Below are 26,043 nucleotides of genomic sequence, written 5' to 3'. Positions count from 1 at the left end.
CCAGAGTACTTCCTTGTGAGGTGCACCAGAAATTAGCATCCGCATATCTTGTTTCCTCCAGTGTCAGTGGAGCTCATAATTGCCTGTGAGTGGATTTTTCTGATGGCATAGCACATTTTATGTACTCTCTTGCCCACTTAATTAGGTTTTACCTAATTTATTTTTGTATTTGTACTGAAATAGAGCATTTATTGATGAGAATTTATGAGAAAAAAGTAAAATGTCCTGAGATAGTACTTTAAGAGAGTTTAGGTCCTGTATAAACCAAGTACTTCATCATACACAAAGCTCCATGAAAAAAGAACAATCACTACCCAGTTCAGTGACTCTCTTATTCCTAGCAGATATATGTTCCTGTGTGCCTCAGATTGTTCAGGGTTAACTTTTTAAGCAATGGTATCTATTGCAGCCCTAAATAAAAGGTTTGCATATCTTGCAGCCCATTAAATGAAGGCTTATACTGTTCCAAGTGCCATTAAATTCTGTCACTGAACGTGAGTCCCATTAAATCAGGGCAAAGAGAGGGTGAAGAGAGCTGGTGAGGATGCACAGAAGGACCAGTGGCAGCACCTTTTGCTCGTGCTGTGGGAATGCTGCAGTTGCAACACTCCAGGGGATCACACAGCTGGTCACCAGCCTGGAGAGCCAGGGACTGTGGAACAGGAGACAGAAGCTTGCTGAGCAGTCCTTCAGATTCAAAACAGCAAAAATTGCACAGACTGCTTCAGAGCATCAGCAGAAATCTTGCAGATAAACCTAGCCTGCCCGAGACATCTTGTGTGTGAACTCTCTCTGCTACTCAGTGCTTTGGAGAGAAAACCAAAGGAGGAGTGTGGAGAGAGCAGGTGAGGCTTTCTCAGGCAAGGATGCAGGGTGGACTGAATGTGCATCTGCCATAGTGAAAGGCAGTGGACAAAGATAACTGTCCTGGTCTTGTTGACTTTCTACCAGAAGTATTTCAGCCCAGTACAAAGTTTCCTATGTAATCATAGGGAACTGCAAAGGCACAGGCTGGGAAGAGTCAGAGCAGTCAGGGTAACACTGAGATCCAGCACAAAGTGAGCTGCCCTACACACAGAAAAAAATCAGCACATCATGCAACTGGATAAGTGATTAGCAAGCAGCTCTCAGTGACCAGATTTGGCATTTCCATGGGGCTCTGGCTGGGAACTGCCTGGGTGGATGGGCAGGCTAGGAACCCTTGGTGAGAGGGTTTGACAGCACAGGGCTCTCCCCCTGCTCTGCTCAGCACACCTGAGTGAGACATTTCCCCTTCTGCATTCACTGCACTGGCAGACAAGCACTGAGCACATCTCTGCCTGACTGTTCTGTGGAGAAATTAGGATGTGGGTACTTCAAGAGAAATACTGTCTTTACAGAGAAAAAAACCCGGTTTCATCTTCAAAATGCATGATGTTTTCTGGCTTTCTTCTAGACATTTACAGATGTCTAATTTGCCATTCTAATTATCTCTCCTATTGAAGTAGACATTTCCTAAATGTTTGTGTTTGGAAAGAAACAGCTATAATATCTTTCCACAATCTTTTCCCCCTTCCAGAAGGTCCTTTTGAACCCTTCTTTCCATGAGATCTTATAAGTATTGCTTCTTAGTATTTTCTTTTTTTGTTCCAGTGACAAATTTTGTTAATAATTTTGTTCCTTCCAAATGTAAGATCATACAGAATTTTTCTGTATCATCAACAGTTAAAAAGTTCTTATGTTCTGTGTAAGTGGTTACAAGATATGTTCAATTTTTGCTGTTCAGTTTATCTGAGCTAAAATGAATGTAAAACCATTCAGAATAATTTTAATCAGCATAAATAAATCGTATCTTTTGTTACCAAAACAAGCCACAGTAAGAAAGAAGAATGACCCCAGAAAACCTGAATGCATAGTGTGGAATAAAGTGAAGCAACAGCACAGAAGAAAGGATTACTGTCATAATTCATTTGGCAAATTGGATGTCAAACGAACAAAAATTAATACCAGAAAGAAAAAAAAAAAAAAAAAAAAGAGGTATTGGTCATTTTGTATGTGAGAGGATAGAAAGTGTGCATTAGAATGTGTGAAAGTAAAGTTAAACCTAATTTTTTTACATACAAGTGTACATAAGGAAAAAGGTTACATTCCATGCTGATAGAGTACCACTGGAAGTGCTTGCTAGTACCACATACTAAAAAAATCTGCTAGAAATAAATTGCCCAAACATCTATTCCATTCAATGAACTCTTGCTGTGAACACAGCACCTATCCTCTTCCAAGTAATTCAGTCTCTCACTAGAGCAAAATCGAACTCCTTGTCAAATTCAGGAATGCAAATTCAATATTTCTTATTGGTGACCTTAATGCAATAAAATAACCATCGGATTTCAAGAAAGGGAAGTCTTTGCAAGAGATTAATCTCATCTCACTGCTTCAAGATACTAAAGTATCTAGAAACACAACTTCAGACATACAAACCTACAGGACTATTACAGAGAACATTCTTGTCTTTTTCTGTTTTACTGGAATTGGCTTATTGGAAGAGCTAAGGTCTCTTAAATAAGTACATATCTGTTCCTGTCCCCAGTGCAGCGTTCAGACCATGCCTTTTAAAGGTAGAGTTCTTCAAATGAAGCTCTTTCATTTCTCTTTAACATGGAATAATTTCTCAATGAGTTATTCCGTTGTACTTTTAAACTTTTTTATCTGACACAACTTTCTGTTTTCCATTATGTGTTCTAGGAAATGCTGTTATGCAAAACACAGTTGAGCTAATTTGCTTCTGTCCTCAGTGGCAAAAGAAATGGCACCATTCCCTTGTTAATCCAATTAGCATACACAAATTAGAAAATAATACAAATGAAAAGTATTATTTATGTCAGTCAATTGGTCATTGTAGAATGTATTATCTATAGAACTCTTCCTGAATGTACTCCTGGATTGATGAAAGGACCAAACTGAAGAAATACAGTTTTGAGATGTTTTTCTGGTGGAAATGCACTTGGTTATGATTCTAACAAAATCACAAATACTATCTAGTTTCTGACATTTCACTGTGCTTCTTGCTATATCAAGAGAGCCAAAAGGCTCCAGGAGGTGATTTCAGGTGAATATTCACTGGGGGAGCTCAGGCAGGTTGCTGTGAGGAGGGAGCAGTGCCCAGGGCTGTGATTCTGGAACCCCTCCCTGCAGAGGAGCTCTGACCTGCACTGAGCCCCGCTGGCTGCAGCCTGCCTGGAGAGCCTCTCCCTGCCCTGGCAGGGAAAATAACAAGATGGTGAAATCCAATTACTGGAGAACAGACAGAAAAGCAGTAAAGACTAAAGAAAAGAGAGAAATGGCAGCGTAGAAAAGTGCTGAGAGAAAACAAAAACCCGGCAAGACAGAGAATTGTACTGCTCACTTCTTTATACTCCCCAAACAACCTGGTCTAGTGGAAGGTGTCCCTGACATGGCACTCCCTGCCACTAGAAGTGGGTGATCTTGAAGGTCCCTTCCAAGCCACAGCAGTCAGTGACTGTGGCTCTGCTGAGCAGGAGAAGCAGTGGAAGTGCAGGGTCCTTGCTCAGTCACATCAGAGCTGATGCTTTCACATCGGCTCTGCACCTCTCCCACAGACAGGAGGCAGCAGATGCAAACAGCCAGAACTGCAGCCCAGGATACAGGTCATGCACATTGCAGTGGAGCTTGGTTAGCACTCCCTTCCAACCTAAACAATTCCATGATTTTATACACCAATCACTGCCACTCTAGTAACACATCATTTAAATTGCTAATAGCATTTTATTTAAAATTTCCATCATTCTACAGTGGATACAAGGAAAAAATGTTAGTGACAGAAGAAAAGGATGGCCTTCTTTCCAAGATACCTGTCTTCAACAACACATCTTTTCTTTATTAATACTATTGATTTATTTCAGAGGTATGCTTGTTTAGAAGTTGATAGTAAGAGGAAGAAAAATGGGGATCATTTCAAACACTACCTTTTCATATGTGCCCTGAAAACTTAAGTAAGTAGTATTACAGTGCCCTCAGGTGGTGTGAATTCAATTCTGTCCTATTGTCTTCCCTAGAAAGACAGCTCTAGATAATATTAATTTCAGCAGACAGGGTGACTATGGAAGGCAAATCTCAGCATAAGCTGTTTTATTCTCAAAAAAGGCTCTTTTCTTGAATGTTCTGACAACTCTTGATTTTCTAAAAGTATTCTTTAATTTTTAAATACTGTGGAATACATGTAAGAGATCTCAAAAAAAAAAAACTCCTTAAATAACATCATCACTGAATTTATAAACAAAAAAATATAGAAGGAAAGAGATCTAAAAAAGAAGATAAAACCTAATGGCAGTAGACATAATGAATTGTGTAAGAGATTTTTGGAAAAAAAACACTAGGTAGGTGATCAAAAAATCAAAAACTAAGTCCAAATGATAATCAATCAATCAATCACTCAATCAACCAACCAACCAAACCCCCCATAGATATCATAGAATTTCAGAGATACATTCAAGTGCAGCATGAGTCTTAATGATGAGGAAAATTGCATAAAGAAAGCAGTATATGATGCATTTGTTATATAAGCTGAAACTTTCTGAATTCACACTGTCATTTTAGTCTGAAGAAATCAGCTTCATGAAGACACAGGATATCTTTAATGCGCATCAGTCCAATAATTTTTTTTTTTTTTTTTTTTTTTTTTTTTTTTTTTTTTTTTTTTTTTAACTAAGAGTAACAATATAAAATTAATATTATTTGGCTGATCTACTGCTCCACAGTCAGGGCAATTCCAAAATTGTCTCACATAACTAAATGGTAGATGTATGCTCATCATTTATCACGTTTTATGTCTTCTTCAAAAAAACATGAGGAAGATCAGCACATGACCAGAAGAATCTTCTAACTTACCACAATTAAAAGATTTGCCAAAGTTGAAGTAATAACATAATTTGTTATTCTTTTGAGTTACTCTTAAAGGAATAGCCTGGAAGGAATCAGCTTACAAATATAAATTCCATCATGTAATGTGTGCACTGAAGAAGATGGGACTCCTACCACTGAACATGGTTTCACAGAGAGCACCACTGCACCGTGGCTTTGTCCTGCTGTCCATCCAGTTCTGTCCTGTTGTCTTTCTTGGAAAACAGTTCTGTAAATAACACTTATTTTCAGCAAGCTGTGTGAATATGGAAGAAACACACAAGGCAGTGCAAGCATCACAGACCTGAGCAATCCACTGTTTTTCTAACTCACAGTAAATGGACTCTGCTGTCCTTCAGCTCAGAGCCACACTGCTCTTCTTCTTGCCTGCTCCTGAACTGGCTCCTAATAGCTGTCTAACAGAATATGCTGAAATACCCCTCTAACAGCTCAGAAAAGCATTTTCAAACTGTTGCAAAACCTAGACAGGGCAGAAGGAATTTGAATCTCACCAGTCTTTAATTTCCTATGCAAGTGATACTTTCATTGTCTTTCACGGTGATTTGGGGAACTCTGCTCACTCTGAAATCATGTGCTAATCATGAAATGCTGTGCTAACCCTTCAGTTTTCTAAGGATTGCCTTCGGGATTTCTGAGGATAGACAGAAAAATTGCTGTCACATTTTTGTCATCTGTCTTTGCAAACTGTACCCTTCAAAGAAAAACAATGTGAGGCTCTCACCCCCAGTCATACCCCAGCCCTCTCTGTTTTCAGTAATCCCTATCTTCTTTCTTATCCTCACTTACACATTCAGGCAGAGTTTTACTAACAAAACAGTTCTCTGTGGCTTGGAGAGAATCAATAGTGCTTCTAAGCACACTCTTTATTTATTGGCAACTTACTCCTGAGTTCCCCCATCCAGGCCGTCAATAGGACAGCAATCTCTTTATTGCTCTAATGACTTGCGGTAAAGTATATACATCTGTTTAATACAAATAAGGGCAAACGACTTCCCAGTCTTGGTTAGAGAAAATAGAGCTCACAAGGGTTTATCTCACTTAGAAAGAATAATTTGCAGCCTTCTCTCATTAAAAAGATAAACTATTAAAGTGGAGACAAATAGGAAAAGAACAGCATTGGAGAAACAAGGGAAGTGGGAGAGGGTTGGTGGATGAACTAATGATCTAAAAACTAAATGCTCTTGAAACTAAGAACCATCTAAGCCATTGGCAGCAGAAAAGAGACAGGTAAACCAGGGTTTCCCCAGAGGGAAAAAATCAAAGTCCAGGGAATGTCAGGAATCCCAGTGATCTGCTGGTGTTGGTGGTGCTGGAAGCTGCACCAACAGTTCAGTCCACCATAAACCGAACCAGAGATTGACTAGGGTAGGAAAAGCCCTTCATTTTCAAAAGGACATTAAAGCAAAAAGGAAAGGACATTAAAACAAAAGGATGTTAAAACAAAAACACCCCCAGCCTCCCCACCATATTCTTGTTAAGAGTGTCTGTCAAGATACACAACAAAGAGAACAAAACTAATGCTAACTGCTTATCTTAAATCTCTCAGAAGTTTCCCCGTCAAAAATAATGTTTCATTGCTTGTCCTAAAAATATGTATAAAATTATGTGCATGCTATTTTCCATCAATATTTACAGTAATGGTTGGTGATTATAACATCAGAAGCTTTCCTTAAACCTAATTCATGTTTTCCAGAGATTCAAAGACTTGTGGCTTAAAATCCAAAGCAGACCAATTCACACTGAGGCACTGAAAAATTCCTCATGATACTTTTAAAATCTCACTCTAATCTTCAGCAGGAATACGGTTTTTTTTTGAAGGATTTTTATATAAAGCTCTCCCTCCACCCCAATAATGACATTAAAACCTTAGAGACTCACAAGATTGCAACACATACTGAGCCTTTTGTTTTGGTTCTTTCTAGAAAGCACTAAAAAGCAGTCTCATGTATGTGATTGGTACCTGAAGTTAACTGGCTTCCCAGGAAGACATCAGCTAGAAACAGAATTTTTACATTCCTTTACATTTCTGTCACACTGTTCTCAAGGTCACTCGGTTTCTCTTGCTGCTGCTCTAGACCATGAACACCCTTAGCTCTGCACCATTAGCAGATTCCTACCTTTTGTGCCAAGGATTATAATGGAAAATATTTCATATGGCCTTTCCCAGAACATATATCATTCTGTGAAGATGTCTCAACAGAGATAATCTGGTCTATAATTACTCTGTTTTCCAGACTAAATTATTAGGCAAAACTACCCCTCATTTTTAAATACATGGATCTCTTTCAGGTGCGCTGGGAAGAAGCAGCGTCCATGCTTTTAGGAGCCCAGGCAGACAGCATCATCACAGGGCCAGGACACGGATTTTTCTGCTCCCTTGTCACTGTTGCTCGATGTAACTCCGTGCAGCAGTATCATTTCCCTCCCTCCTCTACTGGTGCTTCCATCAGCAGCAGAATAATTCAGGAAAGGAAACCAAGAGCTGCTCTGAGCTCCTGCTTCCTCAATCATCCTATTTTAACATGGATTTTTCAGCTGCACTTTGCAATAACGTATAATACAGTGAGGAATATATTTGTTGCTTATTTTCTTCTAGTCCACAACCTCAGACATTTTTAGCTGCACAGAAGCTACAAGAAAAGGTGCTTTGGCTGTACACATAACAAAAAAAACAAACAAACAAAAAAAACCAACAAACAAACAAACAAACAACCCCCCCCCAAAAAAAAAAAAACAAAAACCACCCCACAAAAAAAAAAAAACAAACAAAAAAAAAAAATCAGCAGGTTAAACAAAACTTGTCTGAAGTTATTTGTACCAGTAGAATTTAATTCTGGTCCACGTACTGCAATTCTCCTCTTTTTGTATGCTGGAATGCTAAGTTCCAGACGAATTCGATGTTACTAATAACAGTTCTGTTTCTATGTCTTTTTAAAGAAATGTTACTGATTTCATTTTTTGATTTTTCATTTTTGCGAAGCAAAACAATCGCTAAACTTCATACGGTGGGAATTCGTGCTTTGCCCTGCCTGTAAGAACACCCGGCGAGTGCGTGAGTGCCGCGGGTCCCAGCGCCCGCAGCGACAGCCCCGGGGCACCGGCCCGAGCCCCCCGGAGCCCCCGGAGCCCCCGAGCGTCCCGGAGCCCCCGAGCCTCAGCCCCGGCTCGGCGCCCCGCAGCGCACCGGGCACGGAGAGAAGCGGCGGCAGCGAGACCGGCGGGAGAACGAGACCGGGACCGGAGAGGGGAACAGGAACGGGCCGCGGGGGGAGAACGAGACTGGGACCGGAGAGGGGAACGGGAATGGAACGGAGGGGGAGAACGAGACCGGGACCGGAGAGAGGAACGGGAAAGTGGGGGAGAACGAGAACGGAACCGGCGGGGAGAACGAGAACGGGACCGGAGGGGAAAACGAAACCGGGACCGGAGGGGAGAAGGAAACAGGGACCGGCGGGGGAAACGAGACCGGGACCGCGGTGGGGGGAACGAGACCGGGACCGCGGTGGGGGGAACGAGACCAGGACCACGGTGGGGGGGCGGACGAACCTTCCTGTGCACCGGACGGGCACCCGGGGCCGCCAGGGGGCGCCGGTGGGTCGTGGAGGCCGGGCGGGCCCCGGGGGGCGCGGGGGGGGCACGGTCCGGCCCGGCCCGGACAGGACAGGACAGGGCAGGACAGGGCAGGTGACCGCGCTGCCCACATTGGGCCCGGACAGGACAGGACAGGACAGGTGACCGCACTGCCCGCATTGGGATTCTGTTCTCCTCCCCCAAATGAACTTTCCGAAAGCGGCGACACGAGCAGTACCGGTGGCGTGTCCGCCCGACGGGACGCGCTGCAGCGCTGCCGGACTAACCCGGGGAGAGCCCGCACTGGCTGTCACATCACAGCCGCCTCGGGCTGGTCTCTGTCTGCTCGGGTAACCCCTCCATCAGTACTTCTGCTCGGGTAACCCCTCCATCAGTGACTTCTGCTCGGGTAACCCCTCCATCAGTGATTTCTGCTCGGCCGTCGGAGGAAGCACCGGAGAAAGCGAGCGCTCCGGCAGCCGCTGGGCCTCTGACTCTCCGGGACGGAATCCCCGACTTACTTTACCGAGACCACCGGTACCGAGCGGCTGCCGGGAGTGATTGCGGGCGCTGCGCCGAGCCCGGAGGCGAGCAGTCAGATGGCCGAGGCCCGGGCCGGGATCAGGGCGAGAGTAGCGGCCGTGCAGTGGCCTCGAGCACTGCGACGTCTCCGAGGGGAACGAGCTTTGCCCGCGGAACGGAGTTCGCTTAAGGGCTGGGGGAGTCCCTGGCCCCGGAGCATCCTGGCAGCTCCTGGGACCCAACAGCATCGGGGAGAGGGAGCAGCGGGGGAGAAAGGGGATTCGCGAGCATCCCGGGGCCGGGGATCTGGAGACACCCGCCGATGCCTGCCCGTGGGCTTCTCTTTCGGTGTCATACCTCGTCGGAAGAACAGAGGCAAAAGTCGATTTATCACGCCAAGAGGTCTACAGACCGTGGAAAAACGAGATTATGAGATTTCCGGAAAGTCAGTGAAATGGACAAATGCACCACTAATGTGCAACAAGTGTCACTGATAACATACAAACCGCCAACCGGAGTGCGAGAGCAGCTTTAGACGGAGCAGGAGGCTTTGGCTCTGCCCCGGGACCCGTATGCCGATAGGCGAGGCAGCAGCGGCCCGGAGTCTCCCGGGGGCGACCGCGGCGACTTCTGCGCTCTCCTGGCGGCGGCGGGACACACGCACGGACACGGACACGGACACGGACACGGACACGGACACGGACACGGACACGGACACGGACACGAACACTCTCGGATGTCCCGGGGGAGCAGGCGGCAGGCGCGTGGGAGGACACGGCGCTCCGCCGCGGCGGTCCGCTGCCGGGCACGGCAGCCCAGCGGCGAGCTCACCCGCCGGGGGCGGGCGGCGGTCGGTGTCGCCCCGCCGAGCGCAGGTGGCGGAGGCCGCGCTCTTACCTTGTTCCATCCGTCCCGGCGGGGCCGGCGCTCGGTGAGCGCTGCCGGCCGCCTGTGCCGGGCGGGGGCGGGAGGCGTCCCTCTCATTAGCCGAGGCCAACCTAGCGGCTCAGAGCCGCAGGATCTGCGGGCTCGGCGGGCAGAGGCGCTGCTGGCCCCCAGCACCGGGTTGGGGAGGGCACACGGGCGGGATGCGGGCAAAGCCGGCGGTCTGCGCCCCGGAGGGGCCGATAGAGACCGAGCCGAGCCGCGGGCTGGCTGCGCGCCCGCACCTGCCTGCCCGGGACGGGTGGCTCCCCATCCCCAGACGAGACCTCGACTCTCCGGGAGGGCCGATCCGCCCCTTCTGCGGCCACCTGCAGCAGCTCCCGAGGCCGCCGCGAGCCGGGGCCGCGCCGGAGGCGGAGGGAGCAGGTGGCATTGCCAGCCCCCTCCAACGCACGCAGGCGTCGCGGAAACGAGCCTGCACAGAGCTGATGAGGCTCTCCTCACAAAGCCCCATACACCGTGACTGCTCCCTCCACTGCTGCTGTTTGCAAATGACAGAGAGAAAAGCAATGAAGTCGTTTATTAAACCTTCTTTAGAGAAGCGCAGTTTTTAATCTCACGTTTGTAAGTTAAGCTTTTTACAAAGATGCGCAAAACAAGATGCACGGGCTATTATATCCCGTAACTCCACCGGTTGGAAACGAAGATCCCGAATACTTACTTCCCAAACCTACACTGACATTACGGTCTTGTGACAGGTTAAACGAAACTCTATTTACCTGCAAACGATTCTGACGGCAGACATGACCACATCCAAAGGACCACGCTTTTAGTAATTGTCCTGATATGATCAAATCGATTCGTGTTTTCTCTACGAACAGTTTGAAAATATTTAGTTCCCTGGTTGTTGTGGTTAATGTTTTCCTTGGATAACAATGTATCAAACCTATAGGAGAAAGCAGTTACAAGGCGGAAAACATGCTATAAACCTAGTTTCCAGAATTATTTTCTGTATAAGCCTCAAATCCGAATTCTTCTTTTCTTCGCAATTAATTTTGTTTTCGATTATGAATTTCTCTGGTCATTTAATTTATTCGAACGAGCTTGGTTCCGAGGTGATGCAATAGTAGTTTTTCTCCCTTTAAAGACCGGGGGCTATACCCGTACGTCGGAAAAGAAGGGAGGAAGGAAGGAAGGAAGGAAGGAAGGAAGGAAGGAAGGAAGGAAGGAAGGAAGGAAGGAAGGAAGGAAGGAAGCCCTCTGCGAGGCCAGTGGGTTTCAGAATAGGCAACAAATTTGAGCTAGACGATTATTCCCAGGGCGTAAGATAATTTTTACGACAGTTTTAAGAATGCTGGGCTCTATGGCGAGGGAACGGCCGCTGCGCAGCTGAAGACGGAACCGATTACCCGAAAGAACAGCGATCGAGGCGGGCATTACCGCTCAGTGTTCCAGGACAGCGCAGCCGCCGGGCCCCGCGGACACTGCCCGGCTGCTCGGTGAGGTGCCAGCCGTCTCTGTCCGGCGGGAGGGGCCCGACGGGCGAGTGGGAGGTGTGTAGCCGGCGGCTGCTAGGAAGCAGTGCGGGGTAGAGAGGGGCAGAGCAGGTCAGGGCAGTGCGGGCCGGGGCTGAGCAGGTCGGAGCAGTGCGGGGCAGAGCGGGGCCGTGCGAGGCAGAGCAGGTCGGGGCAGAGCAGGGCAGGTCGAGGCAGTGCGGGGCCGAGCGGAGCAGTGCGGGGCAGGGCCGGGGCAGTGCGGAGCAGTGCGGGTCGGGGCAGAGCGGGGCAGGGCCGGGGCAGTGCATAGCAGTGCGGGCCGGAGCAGTGCGGGGCCGAGCGGAGCAGTGCGGGCCGGGCCGGGCCGGGCCGTGGCTGGACGGGGTCGGCTGACCCGGGGCGGGGCCGGGGGTCCCGTCGGGCGCGGCGCGCCCACGTGCAGCCCTGCGCGCTCCCACGGCTCGGCCCGGCCGTGACGTATCGGGGTGGGGGCGCGCGCCGCCCGCCGATTGGGCGGTGTTGGCGGCGCGGGGCGGCGGCCGCCCAATGGGCGCGGGGCGCGCAGGTGCCCGCGCGGTTATCTGCGCGCGGGGCGCGGCGCGGAGCGTCCCCGTGGCCGCCGGACACGCGGCTGGGGCGACGCGCGGAGCTGCAGGTGCCGCATCCTCCTCCCGCCGGATCGCGCGTGGAGCACGCTGCCCGTAGTCCGCCGGGACGCGCCGCCGGTGGGGGCTCTTTCTCCCGGGACTCACGGTCTCTTGTTTTGCTGCGCCGTCTCGGCTCGGCTTTTGCCGCTCTTCAGCCTGGACTTTGGAGGTGCGCGCTGCGGGTGCGGGCTGGCAAGCGCCGGGATTTTCCTGTTCCCAGCAAACTTCTGCACTTGCTTTCGCTGAGATCCCGTGAGCGGCGAGGAGCCCATCCCGCCCGCGGCCGCGCTCCCGGCGAGGGTTCCCAGCGGAGCGGCCGCGGCGCGACTGGGAAGGACCCACGCTCGCTGATGCCCGCAGATGTTAGCGGTGGGACAGATGGATGCTAATCGCCAGAGCGCGTTCGTCCTTAGCAGTGCGCCGCTAGCCGCGCTGCACAACATGGCCGAGATGAAGACCTCCCTGTTCCCCTACGCCCTGCAGAACCCCTCCGGTTTCAAGGCGCCGGCCCTGGGCGGACTCAACACGCAGCTCCCCTTGGGGACACCGCACGGAATAAGCGATATCCTGGGGCGGCCCGTGGGCAGTGCCAGCAACCTGCTGGGCGGGCTGCCCCGCATCAACGGGCTGGCGGCCTCGGCCGGGATGTACTTCAGCCCCGCCGCCGTCTCCCGGTACCCGAAGCCTCTGGCGGAGCTGCCGGGACGGCCGCCCATTTTCTGGCCGGGAGTGGTGCAAGGCTCTCCCTGGAGAGATCCCCGGCTCGCCTGTCCCGGTAAGTGTGGCCAGTTCGTGCAGGGCGCGGGGAGCAGGCGGTCCCAAGGCGGCGGACGGGGCGGGCGGCGGGAAGGCCCGGTGCGGGTCACTCGGTCCTCTCGGCCCCGGGTCTGTCCCGCACCGAGCCCTGCTTCAGAGCCGGACACCCGAAGCGGCTCCGCAGCGCCTGGCGGGGCCCGGCTGCGGGCCCGGGCAGGGCAGAGTTCATCCCTGACGCAGCTCTTTCTCCGCTTCCAGCTCAGACTGGGATGGTTTTGGACAAGGACGGTAAGAAGAAACACTCTCGACCGACTTTCTCTGGGCAGCAGATATTCGCTTTAGAGAAAACCTTCGAACAGACGAAATACTTGGCAGGACCGGAGCGCGCCCGGCTCGCCTACTCCCTGGGGATGACTGAGAGCCAGGTGAAGGTAGGTCCGTCCTGCGGGCTCCCATCTCTCCCGCTCCCTGCCGCGGCCGCTTTCTGCCATGTCCGTAATTACTAGCAGCCACGAACACCGTGCAATTATGCAGAGATTGTTGTTTGGTTTTGTTTTTTTATTTGTTTGTTTTTTTTTTTAGAGTCAGTTTAGAATTGAAGTTACATTTCGATATTGGATAGATTTAGGCTATTTTCTACCTATTTTTTGCTTAGAGCTCTCTGTGCTGCAGACGTTTTAAAATAAATATACATATTATATTTAATATAACCCCCCATCACAACAACGACAAAAAGCCCCTCGCAGGTAATTTTTTGAAAAGGGTTACTTTTTCACGAGGATCGTGTCCACTGGCACTACTTTACCTTGTGTAATCCCGCAAATTTTATACCAAAGCCTGCAGGTGTATCTGGGTATTGGGGCACACTGTAAGTCAAAAATACTTATATTTTTTTCTAACTATCAACAAACGACTGTTCCGGGAAGCTGCTGATTTAACCGTCGTGCAGCCCCGCAGAGCCGGGCAGGTGTCCCCAGCGCGGTGCCCCCATCCCAGGAGCCCCCTGAGGCTCTGCCGGGGCGGGCTCTGCTCCCAGTGCCGGGGGCGGCGGGACCGAGGCCGTGCCTGAGCTAAGCCCGGTGCCGCTGCCAGGTTTGGTTCCAGAACAGACGGACCAAGTGGCGGAAGAGACACGCGGCAGAGATGGCCTCGGCAAAGAAGAAGCACGACTCGGAGACGGAGAAGCTGAAGGAGAGCTCGGACAATGAGGACGATGACGAATACAACAAGCCCCTGGACCCCAACTCAGACGATGAAAAAATCACGAGGCTATTGAAAAAGCACAAATCCACGAACCTGTCCCTCGTCAGCCCCTGCAGCACCAGCTCGGATACGTTGTGAAGGCGCGGGGCCGACGGCCGCCCGGGCAGCGCGGCGGGGTGAGTGTAAACTGGGTGTTTGAAGTGGTGTGTTGTACAGCCTAAGATGTATGTGAAATGTATATATTTTTTACAGAATAAGTTATGAATTTATTTTCTTTCTCATCGATGTAAATTTCAGAGAAATTTTTCAACTTTTTGGGTTTTGTGTCCCTTTAAGGTTTCCCGCTCTTTCCGTTAGCTTTCCTATTAATTTCCTGCTCCTAACAATCAGGTTTTGTTAAATTTTCTATGGGTCCCAACTCTGAGCTAAGCCACTTTGTATATAGTAAATTTCAGATTTTGTGATGTATATTTCTAGTGTAAAAACGGCAGTTTTCTTTCACTCCGTCTTTCAGTGTTTTGGCAGTTTCATTTCTCCTGCCTCTGGATTTTATGCTTAATAATACCAAAAAAACCCAACCAATGCCCCAAAAAAGCGCGAGAGGAAAATGGATACTTGATTTTACATTAGAATGTCTCCACACGTGTTGGAAAGACTTTGTATAAATCAATAAATTATTTAACAACCTTCTTCTTTAGCGAGTTTCTTCCCGCATTTCTGTGCGAGGGGCCGGGGACTCCAGAGCTCCTGCCGAGTGCCCGATGCTGCTCCGCAGGGGAAAAGGAGCAGCTGCGCCCGGGGGCCGGCGGGCTGAGCCGGGAGAGCCCCGGGCACGGCCGGGGCCGCGGTCGCTGCCGCCGCGCCGTGGGATGCCCGACAGCCCCGGAGAGGAGAGAGCGCCGGGGCCGAGGTGCGGCCCGAACTGCCCGCGCAGCGCTTCGGGCGGGCGCTGGGCTCCGCTCCGGAGCGGGGCGAGGGCCCGGGACCCATCTCCCTGAGCTGCCCGAGTACTGACCGGGCAAAAACCCGGCGCCCAAGCTGCTGAGATCCGCGGCGGCCGCCTGCGAGCTCCATCAGCGCTCGGGCTCCGGGCCCGAGCCGGGCTCCGCGTGGTCCTGCGGCCGCCAAAGCGCTCCCAGCCGCCCGGGATTCCGCATTTCGCCCCTTGGCACGCGCGAGTCCGGGTGGCTGTGAGCCGCCCGCGTTGTTAAGATTGTTATTTTCCTTTAAAAAGAAAGCGTTGTTATTTTTCTTTGAAGGGACGAGCACATCTCTTTTGGCCGTGTCCCAGGCACAGCTCCACAACCCGAGCACAGGCAGCGAGCGCCCCCAGCACCGCCCGGCCCCGCTCCGCAGCCGCGCTCGCAGCCGGGCCGGGCGGTTCCCTGCTCGCCCTGTCTCGGTGCCTCGGCCCGCACGGAGCCAGCACACACGGCCCGGTGCCCCCGCTCGCTGTGATCGACTCCCCTTGGCTCCTGCGAGGAGTCCCGCACGTCCCCGAGCGGGGCCTCGCCCAGCTCTGCCGCGGTTACAGAGGGAATAAATAAATGGAGCTGAGGCTCGGTCTGCTCTTCGTCCGGCTGAGAGCGGGCCGCTGTTCGGGCTCCGGAGGGGAGCTGCCCGGATAAAAACACCTGCGCTCGAGGCTACTCATCGGCACCTGCCTCTTGCCAAAGTTCTAAAGCGAAACGAGCTCGGAGGGGGCTCGGAGGCACCGGCAGTCCGGAGGCACGGCCCAGGGCAGAGGGGGAGCTGCCCCGGCCCGGAGCCCCCTCGGCTCTCCCGGGGCTGTCCCGGGTGTCCGCTGCCATCGGCCCGGCCCGGCTCAGCCCGCGGCCCCGGACTCCCCTCCGCGCCTGTTAAAATGCCCAAGCTGCGTTTTAGGAATTTCTGAAGGTGCAGCTCGGTCCGTTCCCGGCAGCTCACCCCGGCAGGTCACCGCTGCACCCTGCAGCCCCGGGCTACAGAGAGGCCATCTGAACGCGCTCCCTGCTGGAAAAGGCTGGAGAGGTTTCTCCTGAAATTCGCAATAATCACGGAGGAGTTTATGGTGGCACGTTTACGGACCTGGTGAGGACTAGCATCTTGTAACAGCTCGTAAAGCTGCTTCACCTTCCTCTCATCAGCGCTCCCATGCCAGCTCCTCAGTGCCTTTTATTCAGTTTGTATCGTGTTTTGATTAACACCAGAACTGCATCCTATCATAGACAGAGGTTTTCACGTGAAAATCGCCCTTGTTAATTGGCAGATTAAAAGGTATCTCAATAAGAAATGTGACGATTTAAAAATTTCCCTGTAGTCACCAAATTAAAGGGGCAGACGCAGCTATGTTCACCATGATTAGTTTTATTGCTTGAGAACCAGAGTACTCATTTCTAAAGGCCTTCAGAGTTATCATGAGTTGAGTTCGCTTAAATAGAATTACTGTGTGGTTATAATGCAACATGGCACAGTAACAATACAGAGCTGCAGACACCCTTTGGGCAACAATACTTGTATAAACTGGGCTGTTCTGTTGAGAAAACTCTGCAAGCGGACATCAAATCATTTCCAATGGTAGTGATTTATACCAAAATCAAGCATCAATCTAATGCCATCACGCAGTCCATGAACTCCGTAGTGTTCTAAATTAAATCAATAAAACATACATTTGTGTTTCATCAACAGACTCCCTAATCACCTTTTAATGTTGTATTTAGTGGTGGGAGGAAAATGTCTGTAACAAGACTATATTGTAGGCTGCACTGAGCTACTAACCAGGAAAATTTACAGTTGGGTTGATGGTTGTTTTTTGTTTTTTTCTTTAATACTGTATAAATACAGTCTGTGTCCAATTCAGTTGCTACTTGAAGCAGACTTGTTTTCTTCTCCCGTGTTGTTTTTGTTTCACTATAGAATATGGCACCATAAAACAGTAACAAAAGACAGACAAAAACAGTTTACAAAATTCTGGAAAGTTACACCCAAACCTAGCTAAGAACTTCACATTCAATCCTTAATATTACATAGAAAGAAGAGATTATAGGAGTAACAAAGTGAAATTGCTAATATATATGCTATATAGTATACTATATATCTGTATCCAGGATGGCACTGCTATATATTATTTATTATATAAATGTTGGTTGTTGATGTACACTTAACTAAACCTGCTAAGACTCCAATACTTACTGCTGATATGGCACTCTCAAGCATTCATATTGGAAAGTATATTTAGCATAAGTTTTGGTCAGGTTTATAAATTATTTATATATCTGTGTATATATACACATACATACATATATATACACACACATATATGTATGTATAGAAAGCAGCTGCTGTGTGATTCAAAAACCATGTAACATGGCAGTATAGTAAATAAAATGAGAAAAAAAAATTAAAAATGAAAACCAAAAGACTAAAACACAAACCATAAGCCTTGGTCAAAAAAGAAAATACCATTTAAAACCATCAATATCTCTATCTATACAATCCAATGTACAAAATCCCAAAGTGGTAAAGATGGATATGTTATCTTTAAAAGTTTGTAATATGCTGAAATAGCTTTTCCACATCGACAAACACTTATTAAAAGTTGAAGGTTGTGAAATCTAGAATAGTAACATCTCTGCTGTCTATTTAGAGTTTTGGCAACAGAACTGTGACATATATATAAAAAATAATTCCACATTTCTACTTGATGTCACATGAACATACAAGACAGTGAGGTATGTGAGGCTTCTCTTGAACAGAGTCCAGATGCTGAAGCATAGTGTACGATCAGCAGTCTAAAAATGTGGCACTCAGGACTGGATTTATCAATACAGCTGTTAGGGTTACAGGTTTCAGTGTGCTGCCTTCCCTCCTGGCTACAGTGTGGTTTCACGGAAAATCTTCTCACCTCGGAGGCATCTTTTTCCTGTTGCAGAATTGGCATTTTTTAAAAAAGAAAGATAAACACAGGGGGAATGATGTAGAAAATGTAATAGAAACGTAAAGAAAAAAGATGATATTTACCACCACATCACTGCACGACACAACACTTGTGCACATTTGCAATAGGTTTACCTGCCCCAGCAGCTATTCGAAAGGACAGGAACACAGGCTGCAGCAAGTTAGGGAAAAATAGAAGTTACATGTTTGAAATATACGTTTGTGGCTTTTTTTGTTTCTTTACAGTCAGTAGTAAATACAACAAAAACTTCTCTATGACTGGAAACAAAATGTTGCAACAAGTTTTTGAATCAATCTAATTACAAAATGCACAAGGGAACAATATAATCTCCTCACAGATTTCTGCTCCTACTGAAACCTAAGGGAAAATTTTCCACAGATTTCTGTGGGAAGAGGCTCAGGTCCCCTACACATCTCCCTTTTGTAACAGTGCCACACCACTTTGGTGATAAAGTAAACAAAAACTGCTGTTTCTGACCTGGCACACCCAGAGCTGTTTGTTTACTGCATAACTTAATAAGTTGCTCTATTTTAAAACCTTGGATGATTCTGGACCAAATGCCTTAAGTGCATTTTTCCTTAGAAACCAATTCTCTGTCTCACAAGAACTGTGACCATGGAATTATATAGGGGTATGGATTTGTGAGTTCAGATTTGTGTGTTCACATATACAATTACCCACTATCCCTCACTGAATTGTCATTCCAGAGTCTCAGTGCTGTTTTTAGATAGGCTTCCGGAGGTTACTACTCCTCAATTGGCTTTTTCAAAGAAAGCAAATTCACTGTTTTATTGTGTTTCTAACTTAGGTTTCTGTCTGGTATCTTCAGCAAAGGAGACAGTAGAATTCAGATATTTTATTAATTTCAACAACTGGTATTTATGAAATTATTTAACCTTTTTCTATATTCTTTTTATCACTTGTTATTTGAGCATCCAACTGCCAGTATGTTCTTTTACTTATAAGCACCTCTGCATCAACCTGGTTGAAGCTATGGCTGATAACTCAATGAAATCACTTGTGTTTGGCTAGAAGGGTTGTAAGAGCACAGATGGCTGCTCCACTTCACTGTACCCTGCTTTCATTCTAGCACCCCTTGTCCTGTTCCTTGATTTCCTACAAGCAGCTATTCTGATACACAGACTGACCTCAGCTGAATTTCAGTTTGAAACATTTTCAAGGTGTGACTTAAAAACAGGGCAGAGATATAGCTGGCTTATAATTAATAGAACCTAGTGCATACATTCTTCTTTTTAATAAAAAACTTAGAAGAGAAAATACTGAAATATTTAATTTAATTACCTTGTGATCCCCCATGCAGACATTTGGCCCAATGTGGTCATATATTACTATCTTCTCATCATTTTCTGACTAGTTTAAAAAAAAAAAAACACAATAAAACACTAGTCAGTCCAAGAATTCTCCAGATTACACACACGAAAAGGAACATTGGAAATACTGTGCAAATAGATGAAACCAGTTTCTGAAGGAGGTGATATTAACACACCTTTGCTGTGTAAAATGAACTTTTATGCCCAGTACTGCTTGCAGTAATTTGTGCAGTTTGCCTGCATAAAAACCCCGAGAGCTCTGTGCCTCCTCCCTGATGGGACCTTGGGAAATCCTCGTGGCTCACTGTGCTGAGTGAAATGAGTGACTCCTTGTAGTTGCATTCCAGGCTTCTGCTGCAAAATGCAGCAAGCACATTTGGCCAGTCCTTTTTTAAGAACAACACAATTTTTATTGAATTAGGTGAGATAAATGTTCTTTGAATTAAATGCAATCTATGTTGCCTTATAACAGCATTTGATTTCATCATATAGGGGATTTTAAATGTTCAGAGAGATGAATGATTGCTTTCAGGTTATGAGTATAATCTTTAACCATTTCCCTGAGATAAATTTCTTCATCTGAAAAAAAGCATTCAGTGATTTTAAGAAAAGCAGCAAATGACGGATGACATTCCTCTAGTCTCCATTATGAATTGCTTTCATTTTGTTCCATGTTGAACTTTACCCTTATACACTGACTTCTTTAGCATTTTTATCTTAATGAATAATAAAATGTACTCATCTTTCTGCCGTTTGCAATAAACGTGATTTGGAGGAGCTATTTTGATTCTCTAGCACAGAACTTCAGGAATAAATACAAATACATAGCCATGCAAAATGATTTCTCATTGTGCTGAACAATTTCTATAAGCTAATTATTTCTGTAATCTGCACACTCTCCAGTCTCTAATACAATCGTAGATGTGCTTTAAACTAGTTGGCAATACTAATTTATTTTGTAGGAAACAGCCAAGACTTTCTCATCTGTAATCAGTCAAGTTTGACTGGGCAATAACTTTATATAAACAGTAGCATTTAGGACTATAAAGTTAAAACTGAATTATCTTTAATGCAGTAAGGAAGCTTAAGGTCAGATTTACTTTACAGCATGGTTGTCTGCCAAAAATATAAAAACATAACCTTCTGCATTGTATGCATGAGCACTTTCCAATATTTCAAGATCATAATGCCACAAGCATCGGAAGTGGGGATACATTCATCAAAAGAGACTTGATAATTTACAAAGGCAGCATAAAATTGTGGATTTTCAACTGCATAATCTTTAGACAGATAAACAAATTACAGCAGTGCACAAGCAGAAACAATGTACACTTGGCTGAGCATTCATTACTTGATGTGCTCAGGCAGCAGCGCAGCTCCCGAGCAGTGGGCAACCTTTGGTGGTTCAGGGCTCAGGAAGCAGAAAACAACATGATGGTGAGGTAACCGACCATGGCATGATAGATGATGTTGCATGAAAGCTGTTTACAGCCCCATGTCAGTACAATCTGTAATGCCTACTGTGTGGCTGAGCACTCTGTGCAGTGGCAATTTGTGCACACTACCCTTTCTTTACCTAGGATTTAAATGCAGATTTACTGCAATTTTTGTTTGAAATGAAATACAGAATTGCCTACGCAGAAAAATAAATATTTTAATGCCTATAAGAAAAATTAATACAGCAAAATAATCACCTGTATAAGAATATTCAATATATAGTTACAACTGAAAAAATTATTTAAAAATTTATATACATTTATATTTTACGAATTTGTTACAGGGTAATCAGTTAATTAAAATTTGCTTTTACTTTCTTCAGAGTTCCTTTAAAAGCTTCAAAGTATAGGTCTCTGCAGTGGAGTAAATTCTCAGTCAAGGCCAACACTGTTTCTTGCACAGAACCAGAGAAACCTGCAGGGTCATTTTGCCCTCTCCCCTCTCAGTTCAGCATACCTTTCTAACAACTGTTCTCATCAGGTTGTATGGGCCAGAATCCCGGTCTGGCTTTGGGCTGGACAAGCCAAGTCCTGTGCTGGAATGGAGTTAAAGCCCAGTCTGGCCTCAGCAGCAGCTGTCCCTTTGCACTCTGGAGATGTCCCAAAGTGCCCACCCACTGCAAATGCAAAGCTGCAGGACAGTCATGTGCCCTTCCAAAGGTGAGCTCTGAGCCACCCATGATGAGACTGGAAATTGTAACTGACCTGTTACAGACTTCTTCAGCGCTCTAACTTGCTTTTCCCTTGTTTAATTTTCTCCCATTATTTCCAAGTTATAGCCCTCTAGATAATCAGAAAGAATTCCTTTCCCTCTGTACTGTTTACACTCTTCAAGCTTTTGTGTACACTTCTATCTCCTTATTCATAGCCTAAAAAAAAAAATCTTCCCTCGTTGGCCACCCATTTAATGGTTTTAATCCTTTGTTCTTTAGGAATTTCATGGTCGCCAAGCACTATCAGTGACATTTTGGGTAAAGTCTCACTTTTTCACATGCTATTTTGTATAAGAAAAACAAATAACACTGATTTTGACATTACTGTTTGATTATAAAGTCTGCATTGCCCTTAGGCTTCACATTTTTTTACTGAATACAGCAGTACATGCATTGTCTAAAACTTTGGGTAAAATTTCATGATGCCATGCAGACAGTTTTTACACACTAAACACGTGAGGAAGTGAATTGACTTGAAATTTGAGCAGCTGTGGAAAACACGTTCCCAGCCTTTCAGTGAGTTATATACTGCAAAGCAAACAGTCTAATCACGAGATAAATAACCCCAATGAGAGAGAAAAAGAAGGTTATAAACTTCAGGAGAGCAAGTTTCAAGAGTGTACTTAATTTAAACTGGAAAAAAGAAGTCATGAAGCTATAGAACACTGACTTACTTGGAAGATTATTTTCTATAATTCACTCCCACTAAACTGCATTAATGATATAGGACCACACAGCAGACACATGATTTTTGGCAATTTTGGGTTCAGTAAGTCTATTTGAGTCATGCAGTCTGGCCAGCAAGACAACCTCACTGCAGAACATCCATTCTGCAGCCAGCCATGGCCACTGCCAGCTGGCAGCTCAGAGCACACAGGGTGGAGATCCCACAGCACAGCCCATTTCCTGGAGTGCTCCATCAGAAGCAGGGTCAGCAGGACAGCAGCACACACAGGGACAGGCACAGGAACCAGCTGACCTGGCCCAGTGCCTCCACAAAAAGGAGGAGGGCAGAGCGGAACAAGGAGAGAGCAAATGACAGAAAACTGGAAGGCTCCTGAATCATATTTAGATCATTTAACCTTGGACAGAGCATCACCAACTACCCCTAACCCTATCTTAAAAACACCAAAATCCCAAGAGGAATGGCATGTTCTAAAAATGTTGCACAAGTTTATCTCTAAAGCTCTAATGGAATGTCTAAATTTAAGCTCCTAATTGATGTACCAAAGTTAGGATCCTACCTGCTGGAGACTATCCTCATTCAAGGGACAGTGAGAGATTTGGCCTGTGTAGGACTTGGCATACTCCTGGGAGTACCTCAGGAATCTACCACTGGTAACTCAGGGTTTCTCTCAGTTGCTGACTCCTCAGCCAGAAGCCCCTTGTACCTGCTCCTGTCTGCATCCCTGCTGAGTCCTTGGCAGGGACAGTGCTGCTGCTAATGTCACTGCAGGTGGGCTGGGCTGGGGACTAATGGGGACTTCTACAGGGGCTTTTTACTTTCTGTTATTCTCTTTAAGGCAAGCCTTTAAAGCAAGACTTTAAAGTCAGCCTCCCAGTGCTATGCATCCCCACCCAAAAGAGGCACAGGACAGAAGACAGTCAGTCATCATCACTGCCAGCTCAGACACCAAAAGCAGTGCTTGTGAAATCTCATCTTTTAGCCACTGGCAGCAGGTTTATGGGGACAAATCCCCATTTTTGGGTGCAAGGCACTGGAGGCACACTCCCCCATTTACCACCATGCTGTGCTGCCTCCAGCCTGGCCTTTGGTGCAGATAAATGCATGTGGAGCACTGGGGCTGCAGGTCTGTACTCACCTTCAGAATGAGCTCCTTGGCTGAGTGGGACATCAGGATCCTGTCACACCAGGCTGGACATCTCGTGTTCATGTACTGCCTCCCCTGGCTGGAGTCCTCGCTGTAGGGGTAGCTGCAAACAAAGCCCAACCACAGCCTGAAACCTCTGGCTCAAAGGGCAAATCACTTACAAAGCTTCACTGGTAAAAAGCAGCTCTTCCAGACACTTGGATATGTTTATCTATCTTTTCTCCTCCCTCTTTCCTTCTCATGTGCTCTTTCTCTACGTCTCTCTCAGACCTACAACTCTACTGTATGGTTAACAAGTTAAGACACAGTTTCAAAACTCTCACCTCCTGCCTTGTGCATTGGCATGTAGGAGCATTTAAAAACAGCAAATTGTTCATCTGTGTGGAAGTACAAAAATCAGTTCAACAACAACTTGAAGTAGACAAGAGACTACAGAAAAATGTACATGCAGAAGTTGAAAAATGAAACCAGAGAAAAAAAAGTTCATCTTGTGTGATTTCACAGGATTCTCTCATGGGGTGTTATCCAGGAATAATTTAACAGAAAAGAGTTCAGAGTGCTGGGATCACAGCAGCTGTACACAAACCTCTCCTGTATGGATTCTTTAAGGGTGACAGAAAAGAAGACAGGACAAGACAGCAGGCTTCACAGGAGATTCCTTCAGAACCAAGGAATCAGGAATGTGATTTAAACAAAGTGATGCTGACTACAGAAAATCTCATACCTATGAAATTCTGTTATGAAAAAAGTATATTATTTTGTAAAGACATCTTGAATAGAAGCAGATTAAATGGTAGTTACATTCTGGAGCCATCATAAACATGCTATGACATTCCCAGTGCATTCTGACTTAGCTTTAAAGGGCAACAGAAAGTGTCTATTTTAATCTGCAGAATGTAACTAGAGGTAACACACCATGGGCTGAGATCATCTGAAGCACCTGAATGGCAACCTCTGGCTCAACATCAACAAGCTGAGGCCAGAATTTTAATATCTCATCCAAATCTTCTCATTAGTTTACTAAGACAGAACTTTGCCCTTGATGATGGCTCACCACTCTGTAAGGCCCACTGCTCTCTTAGACCATTTTCAAACTGGCATGTGGGAGTAGCTAAGAAGGGGTTTTGGAGAAATCCAGAGGGTTTGTGACTCAAACTTCTTCAAGAGGCTCAACTTCTTGAATATTGGGTCTGAATCAACTGAAGTTGGCCCTTATATTATGACTCTTAAAAGCCCCAAACATCTACATCTGTACGTGTATTTGAAAAGACATTTCCATTTTATTCTGCTCCGCACTGAACTCATAAAGGAAATACTGAGGTTTTTCTGATATGTATCTTAAAACATAATTTCTGGTACTGTAAAAAAAGGGTTTGCATGCTTGAGGAGAAACTTATTTACCATCCTGCTTGGTGTGATACTCTGAAACAGAGACATAGAGCTCTCCAGCAAATGGCTTTACAAGCTACACTGCCATTAGAAAGATTAGCCCTGGCAAACATCCAAGAGAAGCTGACTGAATGCATTGGAACAAACCAGTGATCTCCCTACGTTTTCCACCTCATCAAACCTAACAAGACTCATTTTCAAAACATATTATGAGAATTCAATTTGCTGCTTCACTGACATACAGAAGTACAGCTTATTTCTGAGTGTCTGTCAACTATTCTGATGATGCAATCCTGTATTGGTAGCAGAAGCTCTTTGTCTGCAACTTAAGGGTTGACTTTTTCTCCTAAGCTCTGACTTGACTCACTCCAGACCCCACCTGACTGAAGCTACTTTTTATGACATAAAGGTATAAGGATCAAACACATTCCTCTTACAGCATTAACTGTATGGCCTTTGAAATATGATGCTCTGCACCTGGAATGATCTGTTACTGCTATGTGTTAGAGCATTAAATCCTAGAGCCTATATTCTATGAAATGGTATTTATCAATTTGCTTTATTTATCTTAATGTTTTCACAGGGTGAAAACTTCTGCCGATTTTTCAAGGTCCTTAGCGCTGATCACCCAGTCAAAAAGTTACTGTAGTTTACAAGTGTCTTTGACAAACCAGATTTCTAATGGCTGGGACAGAGATGAAAATAAATGCTGCAAAATTATCCAGACAAAATGACCTGTAGGTAATAATTTAACATAATAAAGCGAGGCAAGCTCCTTTTTTTGTAAGAAAGAACCCTTTGGAGGAAGCAAGAAGCACGGAGTGTTCTGGCTCACTGCACTCCATTCCCTCTGGTGAGTGGAAGTCCTCATCTCAGTGACATGCTGACACTAACATCACAAAAAATCATAACAAGATACATGCCCCCAAAATGGGGAAAACTATTTTCTCTCCTCCTTCCTGCTCTAGAGGGGTCACAAACACTTTGGAATAAGCAAAATTCTTTTGCAGATGGGCTCAAATAGTGGTCACAGCTAAATATGGCTCAAAATTCCCATGAGGGATTCTTTCTTTTGTGTCTTTCTGGGTTGTAGGGATATTTTAGTTTATAACATGCCACTGATCTTAAATAGATTTTAGCAATAAAAGCTCTATTAGAGGTTTCTGGAATAGAACTGTCACTGAAAAAGGTTTTGTCAAACATGCTGCTGAATGTATACAACTCCAGAACAAAACTTTCCCAGTACTGTATGGCTCAGAAGTTGTCTCCATCATCCTGCTCCATAGCTAAGTGAACAGTGGCATGAAAACAGTGTGACTGCTTCCAGAATCATCACTACAGTCTCT

The 26,043-nt window shown here is 46.4% G+C and overlaps 2 protein-coding genes across 3 annotated transcripts in view; one reads left to right on the top strand and one right to left on the bottom strand.

Moving 5' to 3' along the window:
• Positions 1-11,941: 11,941 nt before the first annotated feature.
• Positions 11,942-14,689, top strand: NKX6-2 (NK6 homeobox 2). The gene is made up of 3 exons (XM_056495451.1): positions 11,942-12,815; positions 13,055-13,227; positions 13,889-14,689. Exons 1-3 carry the CDS (start codon positions 12,401-12,403, stop codon positions 14,135-14,137), a joined length of 837 nt encoding a protein of 278 aa, XP_056351426.1. The 5' UTR covers positions 11,942-12,400; the 3' UTR covers positions 14,138-14,689.
• Positions 14,690-16,325: 1,636 nt separating this feature from the next.
• INPP5A (inositol polyphosphate-5-phosphatase A) overlaps positions 16,326-26,043 on the bottom strand; it is a 166,317-nt gene continuing 156,599 nt past the window's right edge. Inside the window, exons 13-15 of one of the 2 annotated variants that reach the window (XM_056494986.1) lie at positions 23,300-23,411; positions 19,239-19,307; positions 16,326-17,900 (exon numbers count right to left, since the gene is read on the bottom strand). In XM_056494986.1, the coding sequence (XP_056350961.1) occupies positions 17,685-17,900; positions 19,239-19,307; positions 23,300-23,411 (397 nt within the window). In that variant the 3' untranslated portion in view covers positions 16,326-17,684. Of the gene's footprint in view, positions 17,901-17,998; positions 18,087-19,238; positions 19,308-23,299; positions 23,412-26,043 lie in introns of those variants that run through there. The other variant, XM_056494987.1, reaches the window with a different exon arrangement.

This window comes from Oenanthe melanoleuca, chromosome 6, assembly GCF_029582105.1.
Source record: "Oenanthe melanoleuca isolate GR-GAL-2019-014 chromosome 6, OMel1.0, whole genome shotgun sequence".
Classification (NCBI taxonomy): domain Eukaryota; kingdom Metazoa; phylum Chordata; class Aves; order Passeriformes; family Muscicapidae; genus Oenanthe; species Oenanthe melanoleuca.
The sequence above is the reverse complement of the archived record's forward strand: the minus strand, read 5'-3'. Positions and strand labels throughout refer to the sequence as shown.